Source organism: Ranitomeya imitator, chromosome 4, assembly GCF_032444005.1.
Source record: "Ranitomeya imitator isolate aRanImi1 chromosome 4, aRanImi1.pri, whole genome shotgun sequence".
Classification (NCBI taxonomy): Eukaryota; Metazoa; Chordata; class Amphibia; order Anura; family Dendrobatidae; genus Ranitomeya; species Ranitomeya imitator.
Window position 1 is genome coordinate 234,346,844 of NC_091285.1, and position 23,010 is coordinate 234,369,853.

The following is a 23,010-nucleotide window of genomic DNA, read 5'->3' on the forward strand; positions in this document are numbered from 1 at the left end:
GGCTGGGTCATGAAGGGGTTAAATATCAGAAATTTATTTTTGTTCACATTGAGTGTTGAGTTGTTTGGTTATTATTATCACTTCAACAGATGAAAATAAAAATTGAAATGGGAGAATTTATGGTTTTCATTTACTTGCCCAATTCTGAACATTAACAGTTGGTAAATAATGCTACACACATAGATAGTGACCCGTGGAAGCGCTCGGTATTAGCGCGAAACGGCCGTCGTCGTCTTGCTTGTCGCGCTCCCTCTCTCACTCCCTCCCTTGAACCGCGAAGATGTTTTGCTATATGTTCCAATAAAGGACGTTTGAATTGCCACTGATTGGTGAGTGCTATTGCGTTCTTTCTACTTTTTTATTTACATGGACACTTTGTTTCACGCAAGCACCGCCTTTCATCTGACCGGACTACCTATTGTTGGGAAACTCTCCACATCGAGTTATTAATCTCTGGAAAGTCGAGCTGTGCCGCTTACTTTTTTTCTTTTCTTGGCTTACACACATAGATATTCTCCTACGAGAAACAAACTCGTCTTAAATTTGCAACTTTAAGGTTTATTAAATTAGATTGACTGTAGTTTAATAAATAAATTAATCGTCAAAAATACAAACTGCATAATAATTGTGCATACAGTGTATTTCCAACAATTGTTGGTGCAATTTACCATACATAAAATATTTTATGGAACATATTGATAGCTTCTCTTAAATTATACCCATTCATAGATTTTTTTTCTGAATTGTATATTGTCTACTGTACAATGTATTAGAAAAGGTCACTTTTTTTGGATTAGACTGTTTTATGTCAGCAAGTAATTTTGCAAATGCACTTATTATGTATGTCACTTTAGATGATAGATAACAACATGTATCAGCTGGGAAATATATGTTTGTGACATGAAATATTTCCATAGAAATGACTTCTGTAATCAGGACAGTGTGAATTGAGAGGTCGCTTTAATGGGTTGAATGGCAGGGAACTCTAATTTTAGTTCCAAGTCACATTAGTAGGATTGGTGGCAGCTGACCTTTGTAATAGAACTACTCTACATAATGCAATATACTACACATAGATTGGATGCTGTACGTATATTATCTTCTTAATTCTCCATTTTCATTTTTGCATTTTTCTTTCCTCTTTCAAGAACATCAACCTTGTTATTTTTCAGGCGCCGTAGCCATCTGAGGGCTCTCTTGTTTTACAGAATAAGTTGTAGTTTTCAAAGACGCCATTTACTTTACAATATAATGTACCAATACTTAAAACAGGAAAAAAAATCCAAGTTAAGGAAGGTGAAAACGTGAAAAAAAAACAATCCTTTCATTATGTTTTAGGTTTCAATTTTAGCGGCTTACAAAAATTCTGAAACTTTGCAAAAAATGTATTTGGTCAGTCACCATTCTCCGATACTCATAAGTTTATTATTTCTGCATCAATGTAGCTGCATGATGGCTTGTTTTTTGTACGCAAGCTGTTGTATTTATTGGTAGAATTATGAGGTAGAAAAGATGTTTCAATTGATTACTTTTTATTGTATTTTTGGAGATGTGGTGCCTCAGCCAAAATAAGACAATTCCTGTTTTTAATTTTATTTTTTGCTTTTGGGTAAAGTAATTTTAGATTTTCCATGTAAGGCCGGGGCTACACTAGCATAGAATACGGATGAGTGCTATGCAAGAAAAAATCGCATAGCACTTGTATCAGTGTTAATTTATGGGGCAGATCACATCTGCGATTATTTCCTCATGCCGAATCGGCATGCGAGAACAATCGCAGCATGCTGCGATTGGCACCGAGACACGGCCGAATCTCAGCTCACTTTCACCCATATAAGTCTATGGGTGTGAGTGACACAATGCACATCACTCGGATATCATCCGAGTGCGGTGCGATATACGCCGATGCCGGCAGTGGGGGAGATGAAGAAGTTACTTTCTCCGCCTCCTCCGCAGCTGTGCTGTGATTCTCTCTGTGCCAGAGGCTCAGAGCACAGACGCATGACACTCGGCTCCCGTTCTCAGCAGAGCAGGAGCTGAGGGTCATTAGCATATTGCATCCAATGCTCTCGCATCGGATGCCATATGCCAGTGTGACCCCAGCCTTATGGACATTTGTAGATGAGGCGATGTGAATTATTTTTTAATTTATTTTTAATTTCTTTATTTTAAAAAGTGAAAAACGGTTATTTTTTTATTTTTGGGATTTTTTTTACACTATATTTTTCTATATTACACTTTACTTTTTAGTCTTCATAATGGAGTTGTAACTGCTTTAATTGTTGTTACAAGTAGATGCTGGCTGTGTATCATAACTGGTACATGCCCTGTGTGGAGCTGCCTGCTACATGGTGGATATATATGTCATGAAGTGTAAAGGGATTAAAAAGGTTTGCCAAGGAAGAAAGAACATTTTGATTAATAGATCTTGTAATAATAATAAGTTCCACAATAGGATGTGTTAAAAAAACATTCCTATACTGAGATAAGGTTACGAATGTGCCCCTGCTGTGTACTGTGTAATGTCTGTGTCTGACCGTGCAGGAACATGATCCGATCATACCATTGATCATGTTTTTAATATATTTTGGCTTACATTTTTTCATAAATTGAGTTGTTATCTACTATATAATTGTTTAAGGGTCACTTCTGTCTTTCTGTCTGTCCTTCTGTCTGTCTGTCCTTCTGTCTGTCTGTCCTGGAAATCCCAAGTCGCTGATTGGTCGCAGCAAAATGGCCATGACCAATCAGTGACAGGCACAGTCCGGTGGCAAAATGGCCGCTCCTTACTCCCCGCAGTCAGTGCCCGCTCCATAATCCCCTCCAGTCCCCTCCAGCCTATGCAGCCTCAATAGTAAAAAGATCTAATGTTAAAAATAATAAAAAAAATAAAAAATCATTATATACTCACCTTCGTGGGCCCCCGCATCCAGCCGAGGCCTTTCCCGCTCCTCGCGACGCTCCGGTGACCGGTCAATGCATTGCGATCTCGCGAGATGATGACGTGCGGTCTCGCGAGACTGCTAAGTCATCATCTCGCAAGACCGCAATGCACTCTTGGGACCGGAGCGTCGTGAGGAGCATCAGTAAACGCCTCGGCTGGATCCGGGGGGCCGATTTAGGGTGAGTATATAACTATTTTTTATTTTAATTCTTTTTTTTAACAGGGATATGGTGCCCACATTGCTATATACTATGTGGGCTGTGTTAGATACTGCGTGGGCTGTATTATATACTACATCTCTGTGCTATATACTATATGGGCTGTGCTATATACTAAGTAGCTGTGGTATATATTACGTGGCTGGGCAATATACTACATTGCTTTGCTCTATACTATGTGGCCTGTGTTATATACTGCAGGGGCTGTGTTATATACTACATCTCTGTGCTATATACTACGTGGCTGTGCTATATATTACGTGGCATGGGTTATATACTGCATGGGCAGTGTTATATACTACATCTCTGTGCTAGATACTACATGGCTGTGCTATATACTACATGGCTGTGCAATATATTACGTTGCTGTGCAATATGCTACGTGGCTGTGCAATATATTATGTGGCTGGGCAATATACTACGTGTCTGTGCTATATACTATGTGTCTGTGCTATATACTACATTGTTGTGCTATATACTATGTGGCCTGTGTTAAATACTGCATGATCTGTTACAGTATATACTACGTGGCTGTGCTATATACTACGTGGATGTGCAATATATTACGTGGCTGTACTATATACTACGTGGCTGTGATATATATTATGTGGCTGGGCAATATACTACATCGCTGTGCTATATACTACGCGGCCGGTGTTATATACTGCATGGGTAGTGTTATATACTACGTCTCTGTGCTATATACTACGTGACTGTGCTATATACTACGTGGCTGTGCAATATATTACGTGGCTGAGCAATATATTATGTGGCTGGGCAATATACTACGTGTCTGTGCTATATACTACGTGTCTGTGCTATATACTACGTGGCTGGGCAATATACTACGTGTCTGTGCTATATACTACGTGGAGATTTGAACCACGCTTCGCTAATTGGTCACGGCCGTCCGGCCGAATCCTGTGTGTAAATTGCATTATTATGAAAACTTCATAAATAAGCTACATACAGATTCTAGAATACCCGATGCGTTAGAATCGGGCCACCATCTAGTAGTGCATATGAGCCTTATTACAAGGATTGTGGCTCTAGGTGTTTAAAATAATAATAGTGGTAAAATTGATCACAAAAATTAGTTTATCATGAGTTTTCCATCATTTACCATTGAGGGATTTTTATTGCTCACTTATCACTTACTATAACTGGCAATTTAATTCATTCCATGGTGGTTAGTATCTTATTAATACTGAATCATACTAATATTACGGCAGATTTCAATCTTCAGACTTGAATTCTGAATTCTCTTTTATTGATTAGTGATTAGTTTGGTAATAATATTAGTAAATATTTATAAGGATTTTTTCACTTACGACCAGATAATGTGTGCACATTAATCCACTGTGATGCCGCTCCATATCCAGCGCTTGTGCTGGCGCTAATTTTAAATCTATACCATCTGAACATTTTTAGCTCATATATTGTCTTCACAATAGTATTCTCTTGGTACGAGAAGATGTCCTGGCTTGTCTCAATACATTCATCATGCTTATCATTGCATTCAGTAGAAAGAAGTTGAACATTGATTTTGTAGCTCTTTAAATAGCCATTTGTATACTCTGGTCTATTCCATTGCAATGTGACACTTGTGGAGCCAACGTCTACAATAGTAACATATCGTGGGACACTGGGAACTAAAAAGGAAGATGTTCATAAAATAATATTTGTAATACACATTAACAGAATATATACAGTTATGGTGCTATGTTATATGTCAAAAAGCAATTTCCTTCATCAATAGAAGATATCAAAACAGATGTTTTAGTAGAAGTTTTCTGTAGTAGAAGTTTTCTTACTTATGAAAACGGCACTAATTTTTTCAATCCATGCACAGAAGCAATACACACATGTAAGGCAAATGAATGAGAGCATGTATTATACATTGGTTAAAAATATAGGACCTAGAACAGCAGAAATAACATTTGTGCCTGTTATTATGTCTTACACATACAGTGGCATGTAAAACTTGCAAAATCGTCAGCGTATCAAATACTTAATTTACCCACTGCACATGTTAATTAAAACTCACATATCATATACATACACACATGTGGTGAAAATTAGTATTTCATACACTGTCAATTTTGCAAGATTTCCCACCTACAAAAGATGAAGAGCTCTGTAATTTTTATCGTAGGTACACTTCAACTGTGAGAGACAGAATCTTTAAATATAAAAATCCAGAAACTCACATTGTATGATTTTTGCATAATTAATTTACATTTTATTGCATGAAACAAGCATTTGATACAATAGAAAAACAGAACGTATTATTTGTACAGAAATATTTGTTTGCAATTACAGAACACAGACATTCCCTGTAGTTCTTGACCAAGTTTGCACACACTGCAGCAGGGAGTTTAGCCTACTCCTCCATACAGATCATCTCCAGATCGTTCAGGTTTCGGGACTGTCGCTGGGCAACATTGAGTTTTAACACCCATCAAAGATTTTTGAATGGGTTCAGGTCTGGATATTGGCTAAGCCACTCCTGGACTTTGAAATGCTTCTTGTGGAGCCACTGCTTTGTTGCACTGTCTGTGTGTTTTGGATCATTGTCATGTTGGAAGACCCAGCCACAAGCCCTCTTCAATGCTCTTACTGAGGGAAGGAGGTAGTCAGTCAAAATCTCTCAATACATAACCCCATCCATCCAACCTTAATATGGTGCTGTCATCCTGTCCCCTTTGTAGAAAAGCACCCTCAAGAAATGATGTTTCCCCCACCATGCTTCGTGGTTGGGACGGTGTTATTGGAGTTGTACTCATCCTTCTTCTTCCTCCAAATATGGAAAATGGAGTTGATACCAAAATGTTCTATTTTGGTCTCATCTGACTACATGACCTTCTCCCATGCCTCCTCTGGATCATCCAGGTGGTAATTAGAAAACTTCAAACGGACCTGGACATGTGCTGGCATGAGCAGGGGGACCTTGAGTGTGTTGCTAACTGGAATGTTCAAAACTGTGGTCTTCAGGCCAAAATCTTGCGATACATGACCCCATCCATTCTCCCTTCAATACGGTGCAGTTGTCCTGTTGCCTTTGCAGAAAAGCACCTCCAAAGTTTTATGATTTCCCCAGCATGCTTCACGGTTGGGATGGTATTCTTGGGGTTGTACCCATCCTTCTTCTTACTCCAACAAAGGCAAGTGTTCTATTTTGGTCTCATCTGATACATGACCTTCTCCCATCCCTCCTCTTGATCATTCCGATATTCATTGGCAAACTTCAAATGGGCCTGGACATGTGTTGGCGTGAGAAGGGGGGACCTTGCACGCCCAGCAGGATTTTAATCCATGATGACGTACGTAGTTTGAGACTGTGGTCCCAGCTCTCTTCAGGTCGATAACCAGGTTTTCCCATGCAGGTCTAGGCTGATTACGGACCTTTCTCAGAATCATCTTTACCCCACAAGGCAAGATATTGTATGCAGCCCCAATCCAAGGAAGATTGACAGTCATCTTGTGTTTATTCCATTTTCTAATAATTGTCCCAACAGTTGTTGCCTTCTCACCAAGCTGCTTGCTTATTGTCTTGTAACCCATCACAGCCTTGTGCAGGTCTACAATTTTGTACCTGGTGTCCTTAGACAGCTCTTTGGTCTTGGCCATGGTGGATAGTTTGGAGTGTGATTGATTGAGTGTTTGGACAGGTGTCTTTCATAAAGGTAACAAGTTCAAACAGGTTCAGTTAATATAGGTAATGAGTGCAAAGTAGGAGGGCTTCTTAAAGAAAAACTAACAGGTCTGTGAGAGCCAGAATTCTTACTGGTTGGTTGGCGATCAAATACTTATTTAATGCAATAAAATGCAATTTAATTGTTTAAAAATCATACAATGTGATTTTCTGGTTTTTATTTTTATTTTCTCTCTCTCACAGTTAAAGTGTATCTACAATAAAAATTCTAGACCTCTCCATTCTTTGTAGGTGGGAAAACATGCTAAAATTGGCAGTGTATCAAATACTTATTTTTCCGCCTGCATATATTTATTTACAGCACATCGACAGTGTATGCAATAATTATTTTTCCCACTAAAAATAAAAATCAGAAGACCACATTGTTCAATTTTGTAGGTGGGAAAACTTGCAAAACCGGCAGTGTATGAAATACTTATTTTCCCCACTGTATATATACAGTTGTGCTCAAAAGTTTACATACCCCGGAAGAACTTTTGCTTTCTTGGCCCTTTTTAGAGAATATGAATGATAACACCAAAACTTTTTCTCCACTCATTCTTAGTGGTTGGGTGAAGCCATTTATTGTCAAACTAATGTTTTTTTCTCTTTTTTAATCACAATAATAACCCAAAACATCCAAATGACCCTGAGCAAAAGTTCACATACCCTGGTGATTTTGTCCTGATAACATGGACAGAAGTTGACACAAATGCGTTTGAATGGCTACTGAAGGTAACATCCTCACTTGTGACTTGTTTGCTTGTAATCAGTGTGTGTACATAAAAGCGTACATAAAAGTGAGTTTCTGGGATCCAGACAGACTCTTACATGTTTCATCCAGCCACTGATGTTTCTGGATTGTGAGTCATGGGGAAAGCAAGAGAATTGCCAAAGGGTCTATGGGAAAAGGTAGTTGAACTGTATAAAACTAGCAAAGGTAGCAAGGGTATACAGAAAGATATCCAAGGAACTGATAATGCCAGTCAGCAGTGTTCAAACTGTGATTAACAAATGGAAAATCAGGGGCTCTGTAAAAGCAAAACCACGTACAGGTAGACCAACAAAAATGTCATCCACAACTGCCAGGAAAATTGTTCAAGATGCAAAAAAAAAAACCCATAAATAACATCAGCTGAAATACAGGACTCTCTGAAAACTAGCGGTGTGGCTGTTTCAAGATGCACAATAAGGAGGCCCTTGAAGAAAAATGAGCTGCATGGTCGAGTCACCTGAAGAAAGCCATTACTGTGCAAATGCCACAAAGTATCTCACCTACAATTATGCAAAACAGCATAGAGACAAGCTTCAAAACGTCTGGAGCAAGGTATTTTTGGAGAGATGAGGCCAAAATTGAACTTTTGGCCACAACCATAAACGTTAGATTTGGAGAGGGGGTCATCAAGGCCTATGATGAAAAGCACGGAGGTGTATCGCTGATGTTTTGGGGATGTGTGAGCTACCAAGACACCAGGTCAAAGTTGAAGGAAAGATGAATGCAGCATGCTATCAGCAAATACTGGAGGCAAATTTGCACTAGTCAGCGCAGAAACTGTGCATGGGACGTACTTGGACGTTCCAACATGGTAACGATCCAAAACACAAGGCCAAGTCGACCTGTCATTGGCTACCACAGAACAAAGTGAAGGTTTTGAAGTGGCCATCTCAGTCTCCTGAGCTAAATATCATTGAGCCACTATGGGTAGATGTCAAGCGCGCAATTCATGCTAGACAGCCCAGGAATTTACAGGAACTGGAGGCTTTTTGCCAAGAAGAGTGGGCAGCTTTACCATCTGAAAAAATAAAGGACCTCATCTACAACTACCACAAAAGACTTCAAGCTGTCATTGATGTTAGAGGGGACAATACACAGTATTAAGAAATGGGGTATGTGAACTTTTGATCAGGGTCATTTGTATGTTTTGGGTTGTCAATATGATTTAAAAAGAGAAAACACAGTGGTTTGACAATAAATGGCTTTACCTAACCACTAACCATGAGTGGAGAAAGAGTTTTGGTGTTATCATTCATGTTCTCTGAAATGGGCCAAGAAGGCAAAAATTCTGCCAGGGTTTGTAAACTTTTGAGTGCAACTGTATATATATATATATATATATATACAGCTCTAGCAAAATTAAGAGACCACTGCAAAATGTTCAGTTTGTCTGATTTTTCTCTTTATAGGTATATTTTTGAGTAAAATGTAAATTGTTCTTTTATTCTATAAAGTTCTGACAACATGTCTCAGAATTTCCAAGCAATACATTTTGCTTTTTTTTTTTGAAAAGGAGAAATGGTCAAAATAATAAAAAAAAAGCCCTGTGCTTTCAGACCTCAAATAATGCAAAGACAACAAGTTAATAATCATTTAGAAACAACAATACTAATGTTTTAACTCAGGAAGAGTTCAGAAATCAATATTTTGTGGAATAACCATGATTTTTAGTCACAGCTTTCATGCGTCTTGGCATGCTTGCCACCAGTCTTTCACACTGCTTCTGGCTAGGGTTGAGCGACTTTTCTTTTTATAGGATCGGGTTGGGTTTCACGAAACCCGACTTTTTCAAAAGTCGGGTCGAGTGAAATCGGTCGATCCTATAGAAAAGTCGGGGTCGGCCGAAACACGAAACCCAATGCAGTACATTGGGTTTCTAATGGTTCCCAGGGTCTGAAGGAGAGGAAACTCTCCTTCAGGCCCTGGGATCCATATTTAAGTGTAAAATAAAGAATCAAAATAAAAAATATTGATATACTTACCCTCGGACGCGCCCTGGTTCTCACAGGCAGCCTTCCTTCCTAAGAATGAGTGCCTGAAGGACCTTCGATGACGTCGCGGCTTGTAATTGGTCGCGTGAGCGCTCACATGGGCGTCACGCGACCAATCACAAGCCACGACGTCATCTGAGGTCCATTAGGCGCTGATTTAAGCAGTTCTTCATTGTTTGATGGCTTGTGACTATCCATCATCCTCTTTATTACATTCCAGAGGTTTTCAATGGGTTTCAGGTTTGGAGAATGGGATTTGGATCATTGTCCTGATGAATAATCTTGTTGTGCTTTGCTTGAACTTGAGGTCACATCCAGATGGCCCGACATTCTCCTTCAGGATTTTTTGGTAGGCAGCAGAATTCATTGTTTCATTTACCATAGCACATCTTCTAGGTCCTGAACCAGAAAAACAGCCCCTTACTATCAAACTACCACCACTTTTTGGAAGTGCATTTAAACAGCAAGGTAGATTGCTGTTGAGGGGAACTAGAGAAAAAAAAAATCTATAAATCTTCAGCATAGCGAGTGTGAGCGAGCTGAGTGTGACCTGAGTGTAAGGCCGCTGTCACACATGCGAGTTTTACGGATGTAAGAGCGCAGAATCTACGTCCGTAAAACTCGCAAAAAATACGGCACAATTATTCTCTATGCCCCTGCTCCTATTTGCCGTATTTTACTGATCAGTATTTTACGGCTTTCTACGGCCGTACAAAATCGCAGCATGCTGCGTTTGTCACCGTACTGCGCAAGAAATACGCCAATGAAAGTCTATGGAAGCGTGAAAAATACGGATTACACACGGACAAGCAGTGTGACTTGCGAGAAATACGCAGCGCTGTTAGAGAGAAAAGCCGGTAATTCAGTGCGGTGTACAGTAAAATCACACTGACAGCTTACAGTAGAATAGGTAGAATAAATGTGTACACATAGAATAGGTATATATATATATATATGTCAGTGAGACACATATATGTATATATATTAATATTTATTCCAGCGCTAGACAGCTTGAAAGCCGGTAATTCAATTACCGGCTTTTTCCTTCTCCTTCCTAAAACCCGACATGATTTGAGACATGGTTTACATACAGTAAACCATGTCTTCTCTCCATTTTTTTTGCAGATTCCACACTACTAATGTCAGTAGTGTGTATCTGCAAAATTTGGACGTTCTAGCTCTTAAAATAAAGGGTTAAATGGCGGAAAAAATTGGCGTGGGCTCCCGCGCAATTTTCTCCGCCAGAGTAGTAAAGCCAGTGACTGAGGGCAGATATTAATAGCCTGGAGAGGGTCCACGGTTATTGGCCCCCCCCTGGCTAAAAATATCTGCCCCCAGCCACCCCAGAAAAGGCACATCTGGAAGATGCGCCTATTCTGGCACTTGGCCACTCTCTTCCCATTCCCGTGTAGCGGTGGGATATGATGTAATGAAGGGTTAATGCCACCTTGCTATTGTAAGGTGACATTAAGCCTAATTAATAATGGAGAGGCGTCAATTATGACACCTATCCATTATTAATCCAATACTAGTAAAGGGTTAAATAAAACACAAACACATTTTTTAAAATTATTTTAATGAAATAAAAACAATGGTTGTTGCAGTATTTTATTCAACGCCCAATCCAGTCACTGAAGACCCTCGTTCTGTGAGTAAAAAAACATAATAAACCAACAATATACTTACCCTCCGCAGATCTGTAACGTCCAACGATGTAAATCCTTCTGAAGGGGTTAAAACATTTTGCAGCAAGGAGCTGTGCTAATGCAGGCTGCTCCTCGCTGCAAAACCCCAGGGAATGAGGCTAAAAATAGATCAATGATCTATATTTAGCTTCATTTGCGGTGAGGCGCCCTCTGCTGGCTGTTCATAGATCGTGGGAAATTACCTAGAAAGCTCCCTGGCTTTCTAGGTAATTTCCCACGATCTATGAACAGCCAGCAGAGGGCGCCTCACCGCAAATGAAGCTAAATATAGATCATTGATCTATTTTTAGCCTCATTCCCTGGGGTTTTGCAGCGAGGAGCAGCGTGCATTAGCACAGCTCCTTGCTGCAAAATGTTCTAACCCCTTCAGAAGGATTTACATCGTTGGACGTTACAGATCTGCGGAGGGTAAGTATATTGTTGGTTTATTATGTTTTTTTACTCACAGAACGAGGGTCTTCAGTGACTGGATTGGGCGTTGAATAAAATACTGCAACAACCATTGTTTTTATTTCATTAAAATAATTTTAAAAAATGTGTTTGTGTTTTATTTAACCCTTTACTAGTATTGGATTAATAATGGATAGGTGTCATAATTGACGCCTCTCCATTATTAATTAGGCTTAATGTCACCTTACAATAGCAAGGTGGCATTAACCCTTCATTACCCCATATCCCACCGCTACACGGGAATGGGAAGAGAGTGGCCAAGTGCCAGAATAGGCGCATCTTCCAGATGCGCCTTTTCTGGGGTGGCTGGGGGCAGATATTTTTAGCCAGGGGGGGGCCAATAACCGTGGACCCTCTCCAGGCTATTAATATCTGCCCTCAGTCACTGGCTTTACTACTCTGGCGGAGAAAATTGCGCGGGAGCCCACGCCAATTTTTTCCGCCATTTAACCCTTTATTTTAAGAGCTAGAACGGCCAAATTTTGCAGATACACACTACTGACATTAGTAGTGTGGAATCTGCAAAAAAAATGGAGAGAAGACATGGTTTACTGTATGTAAACCATGTCTCAAATCATGTCGGGTTTTAGGAAGGAGAAGGAAAAAGCCGGTAATTGAATTACCGGCTTTCAAGCTGTATAGCGCTGGAATAAATATTAATATATATACATATATGTGTCTAATGACATATATATATATATATATATATATATACCTATTCTATGTGTACACATTTATTCTACCTATTCTACTGTAAGCTGTCAGTGTGATTTTACTGTACACCGCACTGAATTACCGGCTTTTCTCTCTAATATATGTGTCTACTGACACATATATATATATATATATATATATATATATATATATATATATAGACAGTATATATATATTTTCTTTTCTTTTTGGGACACATGGATCACTTCTATAGCGGTATGTTGGTTTTGCTAGCCTGCGAGAAAACCACGCAGTACGGATGCCATACGGATTACATACGGAGGATGCCATGCGCAAAAAACGCTGACACACCCTGCCTACGGAGGAGCTACGGACCACTTTTTTCGGGACTTTTCAGCGTATTACGGCCGTAATATACGGACCGTATTGTTTTACGCTGTGTGTGACGCCGGCCTAAGTGTGGACGGCGGTAAGTGTGACTTGTGATTCAGTGACTTTGGAGTCAGGGAGTTTCCAAGGGAGGAATTACTGAATTGCTGTCTGATTTTTATCAATACTTTGTATTTATTTTTTATTTTTTTTATTGAACTGTTCTGTCTGGTGCAATCCCCATTAGGAAATGTGCTCCACTCTTGTTAATGCCATCCAGTGCACATCTTGCCACATGTATGCAGTCTTTGAGCAGCCGATCGAGGGTGATACTGCTGTGCGGGATGTGAGCACGTTGTGCATTTGGAAACCCAGATTCTGACTCTAAATGTGCAGCTGGTAACATTGAGATCCATTGACAATATGGAGAGGAGTCTTCTGCTCACGGAGCAGACGCTCAATGGGACAGATGAAGGGGGGATGGTGGGATGGAGCTGCAGGACGGTGAAGTAGCAAGCTGGGTGACAGTTAGGAAGCGGGGTAGAGGGAAGAGTGCCAGGGAGGCTAGTCCTGATCTGGAACACCCCAATAAGTTTGCTAAGTTGGCAGATGAGGGGGGTGCCAGTACAGGGGTAGCACTGCTGCAGCCAGGCATGTCCTCTGAAAGCTGGGGGAGTGACTGCTCCAGTAAGGAGGGAAATAGGAGAGCAGGGCAGGCCAGACAGGTGCTGGTAGTGGGGGACTCAATTATTAGGGGAACAGATAGGGCAATCTGTCACAAAGACAGGGATCATCGAACGGTGTGCTGCCTACCTGGCGCTCGAGTCCGACACATCGCTGATCGGGTGGACAGATTACTGGGAGGGGCTGGTGAGGACCCAGCGGTCATGGTGCACATAGGCACAAATGACAAAGTTAGAGGTAGGTGGAAGGTCCTTAAAGATGATTTCAGGGAATTAGGCTGCAAGCTGAAAACAAGGACCTCCAACGTGGTATTCTCCGAAATACTGCCTGTACCACGTGCCACGCCTGAGAGGCAACGGGAGATTAGGGAGGTTAATAAGTGGCTCAAGAATTGGTGTAGGAAGGAGGGGTTTGGGTTCCTGCAGAACTGGGTCGACTTCTCAGTTGGCTACAGGCTCTACGCTAGGGATGGACTGCACCTCAATGGGGAAGGTGCAGCTGTGCTGGGGGAGAAAATGGCTAGAAGGTTGGAGGATTGTTTAAACTAGGGATTGGGGGGAGGGTATTCAATTTATAGGAGGGGAAGATAGTGCAGACAGAGACCTGGGCACAAATAAGGAAGTTGGGGGTGGCGGTGGCATGGGGGGTGGGGTTAGAACAGTTAATAATTTAAGAAAGAGTAGAGGTACATAGAGGAACATCAAGTGCATGTATACTAATGCCAGAAGCCTCGCCAACAAAATGGACGAATTAGAACTAATGTTGTTGGAGCATAATTATGACATGGTGGGGATATCTGAAACGTGGCTGGATGAGAGCCATGACTGGGCTGTTAACTTGCAGGGCTATAGCCTGTTCAGAAATGACCGTACAGATAAGCGAGGGGGTGGGGTATGTCTATATGTAAAATCGTCCTTAAAACCCATCCGGTGTGATGATATAGGTGAATTTAATGAAAATGTAGAATCCCTGTGGGTGGAGATAAGGGGAGGGGGAAAAAATAATAAATTACTGATAGGGGTTTGTTATAAATCTCCAAAAATAATGGAAGCAATAGAGAATATCCTCGTAAAGCAAATAGATGAAGCTGCGACTCAAGGAGAAGTCATTATTATGGGGGACTTCAACTACCCTGAAATAGATTGGGGAACAGAAACCTGCAGTTCCAGCAAAGATAATCGTTTTTTGACAACTATGAGAGACAATTACCTTTCACAACTGGTTCAGGACCCAACAAGAAGGGGGGCACTGCTAGACCTAATATTAACCAACAGGCCAGACCGCATAGCAAATATAAGGGTTGGGGGTTACTTGGGAAATAGCGATCACAAAATAATAAGTTTTCATGTATCCTTTAAAAAGATGTGTAATAGAGGGGTTACAAGGACACTAAACTTCAGGAGGGCAAATTTCCAACAGATGAGAGAGGATCTTGGTGCAATTAAATGGGACGATATCCTGAGACACAAAAATACACAAAGAAAATGGGAGACGTTTATTAACATCCTGGATAGGACCTGTGCACAGTATATACCATATGGGAATAAACATACTAGGAATAGGAGGAAACCGATATGGCTAAATAGAGCTGTAAGGGGCGCAATAAGTGACAAAAAGAAAGCATTTAGAGAATTAAAGGAAGTAGGTAGTGAGGAGGCATTAAATAAATACAAAAAATTAAATAAATTCTGTAAAAAGCAAATCAAGGCAGCAAATATTGAGACAGAGAGACTCATTGCCAGAGAGAGTAAAAATAATCCCAAAATATTCTTTAACTACACAAATAGTAAGAAACTAAAAAATGATAGTGTTGGCCCCCTTAAAAATAGTCTGGGTGAAATGGTGGATGAGGATGAGGAAAAAGCCAATATGCTAAATGACTTTTTTTCATCAGTATTTACACAAGAAAATCCCATGGCAGACAAAATGACTAGTTATAAAAATTCCCCATTAAATGTCACCTGCTTAACCCAGCAGGAAGTGCGGCGGCGTCTAAAAATCACTAAAATTGACAAATCTCCGGGCCCGGATGGGATACACCCTCGAGTACTGCAGGAATTAATTACAGTCATTGATAGACCATTATTTTTAATCTTTAAAGACTCCATAATAACAGGGTCTGTACCACAGGACTGGCTTATAGCAAATGTGGTGCCAATATTCAAAAAGGGGACCAAAACTGAACTCGGAAATTATAGGCCAGTAAGCTTAACCTCTACTGTGGGTAAAATCCTGGAGGGCATTCTAAGGGACGCTATACTGGAGTATCTGAAGAGGAATAACCTCATGACCCAGTATCAGCACGGGTTTACTAGGGACCATTCATGTCAGACTAATTTGATCAGTTTCTATGAAGAGGTAAGTTCCGGACTGGACCATAGGAACCCAGTAGATGTAGTGTATATGGACTTTTCAAAAGCTTTTGATACGGTGCCACACAAAAGGTTGATACATAAAATGAGAATAATGGGGATAGGGGAAAATATGTGTAAGTGGGTTGAGAGCTGGCTCAGGGATAGGAAACAAAGGGTGGTTATTAATGGAACACACTCGGACTGGGTAGCGGTTAGCAGCGGGGTACCACAGGGGTCAGTATTGGGCCCTCTTCTTTTTAACATATTTATTAATGACCTTGTAGGGGGCATTCAGAGTAGAATTTCAATATTTGCAGATGACACTAAACTCTGCAGGGTAATCAATACAGAGGAGGACAATTTTATATTACAGGATGATTTATGTAAACTAGAAGCTTGGGCTGATAAATGGCAAATGAGCTTTAATGGAGATAAATGTAAGGTCATGCACTTGGGTAGAAGTAATAAGATGTATAATTATGTGCTTAATTCTAAAACTCTGGGCAAAACCGTCAATGAAAAAGACCTGGGTGTATGGGTGGATGACAAACTCATATTCAGTGGCCAGTGTCAGGAAGCTGCTACAAAGGCAAATAAAATAATGGGATGCATTAAAAGAGGCATAGATGCTCATGAGGAGAACATAATTTTACCTCTATACAAGTCATTAGTTCGACCACACTTAGAATACTGTGCACAGTTCTGGTCTCCGGTGTATAAGAAAGACATAGCTGAACTGGAGCGGGTGCAGAGAAGAGCGACCAAGGTTATTAGAGGACTGGGGGGTCTGCAATACCAACATATGTTATTACACTTGGGGCTATTTAGTTTGGAAAAACGAAGACTAAGGGGTGATCTTATGTTAATGTATAAATATATGAGGGGACAGTACAAAGACCTTTCTGATGATCTTTTTAATCATAGACCTGAAACAGGAACAAGGGGGCATCCTCTACGTTTGGAGGAAAAAAGGTTTAAGCATAATAACATACGCGGATTCTTTACTGTAAGAGCAGTGAGACTATGGAACTCTCTGCCGTATGATGTTGTAATGAGTGATTCATTACTTAAATTTAAGAGGGGACTGGATACATTTCTGGAAAAGTATAATGCTACAGGGTATATACACTAGATTCCTTGATAGGGTGTTGATCCAGGGAACTAGTCTGATTGCCGTATGTGGAGTCGGGCAGGAATTTTTTTCCCCAAGGTGGAGCTTACTCTTTGCCACATGGTTTTTTTTTGCCTTCTTCTGGATCAACATGTTAGGGCAAGTTAGGTTAGGCTATGGGTTGAACTAGATGGACTTAAAGTCTTCCTTCAACCTTAATAACTATGTAACCATGTAACTATAGTTTACTGTTGTTATGATCTTCCTTTTCTGAAAGGCTGTGTTACTTCTACTCTAGATGTAATGGGACATACACCTTCCAAAAAATTAAACTTTTGTCTCATCAGCCCACAGATTATTCTCCCAAAATTCTTGGGGATCATCAAGATGTTTTCTGGCAAAACTGAGACAAGCTTTTATGTTCTTATTGCTCAACAGTAGTTTTCATCTTGGAACTCTGTCATGCAAGCCCTTTTTGCCCAGTCTCTTTCTTATGATGGAGTATGAACACTGACCTTAACTGAGGCAAGTGAGGCCTGCAGTTCTTTAGATATTGTTGGCTGGTCTTTTGTGACCTCTTGGGTGAGTTGTTGCTGCACTCTTGGGGAAATATTGGTTGGCTGGCTATTCCTTGGAAGATTCAACACTGTTCCATGTTTTCATCATATGTGAATAATGGCTCTGTTTACTGGAATCCTAAAGCTTTAGAAATGGCTTTATAACTTTTTCCAGACCAATAGATCTCAGTTACTCTATTCCTCATTTGTTCCAGAATTTCTTTGGATTGCGGCATGATGTCTAGCTTTTTTGAATCTTTTGGTTTACTTCACTTTGTTTGGTAGGTCCTATTTAAGTGATTTCTTGACTGAGAACAAAAGTGGCAGTAATCAGGCCTGCGTATGGGTAGGGCATTTGAACTCAGCTTCCTAAGGATGTGATAAATTACCGTTAATTTATGTTTTTTTTAAAGGGAGGGGCAAATACACTTTTTCACACAGGGCCCTGTAGATTTGGATTTATTTTTCCCTTAATAATAAAGACCTTGATTTAAAACTGCATCTTGTGTTTTCTTTGTATAATATTTAGATTTTTTTGGTGATCTGAAACATTTAAGTGTGACAAACATGCAAAAGAATAGGAAATCAGGAGGGAGGAAAAACTCCTTTTCACATAACTGTAAGTCTATAAGGCTGTTAAGTTTGGATTATGAGTCCTGCAGACAGTGGGTACATTATGGTCCTTGTTCAGATTGTGACACATGGATGTGTGAATTTGGAATTAGATGCATATCAAATTGTTTATGTTGACTGTTTTATATAAGTAAAATGTTCTTATTTATTGTCACCATTCATTATTTTCAAATTGGTTCAGTTAAATGGTTAGAAAATGGATGCTTTTGAGTCATCCATTTAAAGGATCCATTTTTTTCGTCTGTCATTCAGAAATAAGAATCTGCAATCTACGATTATTTTTAATTGCTTTGGTTACTTTTCCAACCATTTATATGCATGGGCCCCTAGATTATAATAGGATCAGATGCAATTTAATTTGTGAATGTTGCTTATATGAAACGAAATCGGAGAGCAAAAATGTGGCCATGTGAATAAGCATCTACAGTTTTGAACATTTCTCTTGCCACTAGTAATTACTAATGTGCATTTCCAAACGAACGCTATAATTCTCCATGAAGCAAGTAAAAGCTGACACATAGTTATGTGAATTTTTACACACATACATCATGAGTATTAGATCACCAGCTTGTGGTTTTGGCAGTTAATTGCACAATGTTTTTCCAATTATTTAAACTTTATCTTACACTACTACATAACAGCTGTATTGTTGGTTATAAAGCCGAGTCACAGTGACATCTTAAAGGAGCACGTAGCCAGTTGAGCTCATTAGTTATATTCGATTTTTAGTAACAATCTCCTGAAAAAAGCCATACCGAGAACAAGCTACATTTAAAAAAAAATACAAAAGGATCAACAAAGATGAATGAAAAGTGTTATTAATTTCTTATTGACTTACAGCTAACATCTGACTACAGCAAACAATATTTTCTACAACAAATACAGCAAAAAAAGTCAGTAAAACACTGTAAACAATGTTAAAATGCCATGTGAATCTATCTACCGTATATACTCGAGTATAAGCCGACCCGAGTATAAGCCGACCCCCCTAATTTTGCCACAAAAAACTGGGAAAACTTATTGACTCGAGTATAAGCCTAGGGTGGAAATGCAGCATTTACCGGTGAATTTCAAAAATAAAAATAGATCATTATTTCCCCATAGCTGTGCCATATAGTGCTCTGCACCGTTCATATTTCCCCATAGGTGTGAACCATATAGTGCTCTGCACCGTTCATTGTGCCCCCTAGCTGTGCCATATACGGTGCTCTGCACCGTTCATTGTGCCCCATAGATGTGCCATATACGGTGCTCTGCACCGTTCACTGTGCCCCATAGCTGTGCCATATACGGTGCTCTGCACCGTTCACTGTGCCCCATACATAGCTGTGCTGTGCCATATACGGTGCTCTGCACCGTTCACTGTGCCCCATAGCTGTGCTGTGCCATATACGGTGCTCTGCACCGTTCACTGTGCCCCATAGCTGTGCTGTGCCATATACGGTGCTCTGCACCGTTCACTGTGCCCCATAGCTGTGCTGTGCCATATACGGTGATCTGCACCGTTCACTGTGCCCCATAGCTGTGCTGTGCCATATACGGTGCTCTGCACCGTTCACTGTGCCCCATAGCTGTGCTGTGCCATATACGGTGCTCTGCACCGTTCACTGTGCCCCATAGCTGTGCTGTGCCATATACGGTGCTCTGCACCGTTCACTGTGCCCCATAGCTGTGCTGTGCCATATACGGTGATCTGCACCGTTCACTGTGCCCCATAGCTGTGCTGTGCCATATACGGTGCTCTGCACCGTTCACTGTGCCCCATAGCTGTGCTGTGCCATATACGGTGCTCTGCACCGTTCACTGTGCCCCATAGCTGTGCTGTGCCATATACGGTGCTCTGCACCGTTCACTGTGCCCCATAGCTGTGCTGTGCCATATACGGTGATCTGCACCGTTCACTGTGCCCCATAGCTGTGCTGTGCCATATACGGTGCTCTGCACCGTTCACTGTGCCCCATAGCTGTGCTGTGCCATATACGGTGCTCTGCACCGTTCACTGTGCCCCATAGCTGTGCTGTGCCATATACGGTGCTCTGCACCGTTCACTGTGCCCCATACATAGCTGTGCTGTGCCATATACGGTGCTCTGCACCGTTCACTGTGCCCCATAGCTGTGCTGTGCCATATACGGTGCTCTGCACCGTTCACTGTGCCCCATAGCTGTGCTGTGCCATATACGGTGCTCTGCACCGTTCACTGTGCCCCATAGATGTTCCACATAAATTTGTGCCGCCGCTGCCGCAATAAAGAAAAAAAAACACATACTCACCTCCCTTGATTGCAGCTCCCGGCGTCTCGTTCCGGCGCCTCCATCTTCCCGGCGTCTCTGCTCTGACTGATCAGGCAGAGGGCGCCGCGCACACTATATGCGTCATCGCGCCCTCTGCCTGAACAGTCAGAGAGCAGAGACGCCGGGAAGATGGAGGCGCCGGCCGGGAAGATGGATCGGCGCCCGGCGGCTGGAACGAGGACAGGTGAATATGCTATACTCACCTAGTCCCAGCGATCCTCGCGCTGTCCCCTCCTGTCTTCGGTGCCGCAGCTTCTTTCTCTATCAGCGGTCACCGGCACCGCTGATTAGAGAAATGAATAAGCGGCTCCGCCCCTATGGGAGGTGGAGCCGCTTATTCATTTCTGTAATGAGCGGTCCCACGTGACCGCTGAAGAGAGGAAGAAACTGCAGCGCCGAAGCCCGTGGGACGGCAGGGACAGCGCGAGGATCGCTGGGACTAGGTAAGTATACCTCAGCGCCCTCAGCCCCTCACCTGCCGACCCCACCGCTACCGTGACTCGAGTATAAGCCGAGGGGGGCACTTTCAGCCCAAAAATTTGGGCTGAAAATCTCGGCTTATACTCGAGTATATACGGTATTTAAATCACTTCTTGTGGATTTTCTAAATACTAGACACCAATTCATCATTGCTTTTTCCCCTGCTTTTTGTCTAGTTTTGTGTGTTTTGTGCCTTTGTCCTGTTCGCATCCAACTCATTTTTCTATTTGTGCTTTTTTTCATCTTTTTTATAAGAGCTCACCTGTTTTTTTTGCTTGCAATTGTAGCTTTTTAAAAAGTTGCAAAATTTAGTGCTGAAATCCCCTTCCTTGTGTATTTTGAGTATGCCCAAAATTTGGCGTAATTTGTTTTACTTTTGGTGCCAACGTGAGAAAAAGTCGGAAAAGCAGTTCAAGAAAAGTAAAAAGACCATTTTTTTTTTACTTTGCTACAAATTCATGAACCTCATGTGCCATTTTGATGACTTTGTTGCCAAAAAACGGCAAGTAATACCACAATACAAAAAAGGAGTGACTTAAAAAAATGCAAATGATGAATTAGGGTTTAGGTAGTTAAACAAATCTGCTGCCCAACTGCTGCCACCTGGGCCTAAAAACCACTGCAGGACACCAGGAATTTCTCCCCTTCAGTCTCTAACAAAGGAAGGTCTCTTTTGGTGAGATTTTCTGGGCCCTGACATTAGAGCGTACACAGACTTTGCTGCCGCCTGAGGTAGCAATCGCCAAGTGACTTGCAGCCACTGCCGTCCCCATACCGGGGGTTATCCTATGTCTCAAACCCCTATGGAGGGTCACATTTACCTGCCTCTCACCTCCACAGCTGCCCGGAGCACCAGGTCTGATGATTATGGCTGCAGTATTCATCATGCCTAGATCACCAGGCTCAATTACAACCAGGGGCCGGCTGATGACCATGTCACTCTCAGATTCAGAAGGGAGAACCTCTATTTCTGCTCCAGGAGAAGAACTCCAGTCCAGAACCCACCAAAGTATCTCTCCAAAACAGTAAGCTACCTATCTAATGGTATTAACGAAACTGCCCTACTCTCTACTGCTTAACACACTAGTCTCTTCATTCAGAGTTTCCACTAACATGGCTCTGTTGTACAGCAGATATATCTGCTCAATGCTCCTTCTTTACCTCTAGTAACGTGGAACCACAAGAACCAAATTATCTGCAGTACTGGCAAATCCAAGGTTTTCCTGGATTATGCAGAGCTGGAGCATTGACATGGACCTGCACCTCACATGGTCCAGTGTCCCCCCTACCAGCAAACTACCTTCTCACTTCAAAGGTACAAGTTCACAAAATGCGCTACAGAGTTGGCCTCCTTCAATGACCTGAGACACCTGATGAACAGGATGATGCCATGGTTACCTTACCCTCTCTAGCTCAATTTTCCCAGAAGAATATTCCTTGGGCTACCTTGTCACATACGGATTCTGTAACTTCAATTACCAACTTTCCACATCCTCCACAAGACAGAGCAAAATATCTTCACCAGCTTCCAACAAAAAATGATTTTAAATATCATGAGAAGGGACATATGATAGAGTACAACTAAAATTGAAACACTGGAGTATGACCACAATGCTATAATATCGTATATTGCTGACTTGCCAAAACACAGATACCACACATTCCTCTGCATTGTCATCTAGATGACCTTGATAGGGCCCGGGGAAGAACATCAGGGCCAGAGGTCTGTCTGAGGCGATCGGAGAAGAGGACCTCCATGTCACACTGGAAACTCTTTTTAACATCCAGTGAAACTTTGACCTACAATATCAAATTGTACAGCGATCATAAAGTATTGACACCTAAGGGAGCTTCTACCCAACCTAGGGATTTAGTTTTCTGCATGAACAAATATGCAACTAAAGAGCCTGTCCTACAATTGTTCCATGACCTTTTCTGAGTTATTCTCCAGAAGCAAGGCAACCTTTGTCCATTCTAGACCATCCTGTTTTATCACCGGTTCTCCTATAGATGTAACTTTCACTTTGCCCAACTCAGCTTTCAGTGAAAGCTGCTACACTACAATTCAGGCTCATC

General features: G+C 41.3%; 1 protein-coding gene across 1 annotated transcript in view; it reads right to left on the minus strand.

Annotated features, from left to right (window-relative positions):
- Positions 1-23,010, minus strand: part of PTPRQ (protein tyrosine phosphatase receptor type Q) — a 536,318-nt gene that overhangs the window by 189,827 nt on the left and 323,481 nt on the right. Inside the window, exon 26 of the mRNA XM_069762319.1 lies at positions 4,494-4,814. Coding sequence (XP_069618420.1) covers positions 4,494-4,814 — 321 coding nt within the window. The remainder of the gene's footprint in view (positions 1-4,493; positions 4,815-23,010) is intronic.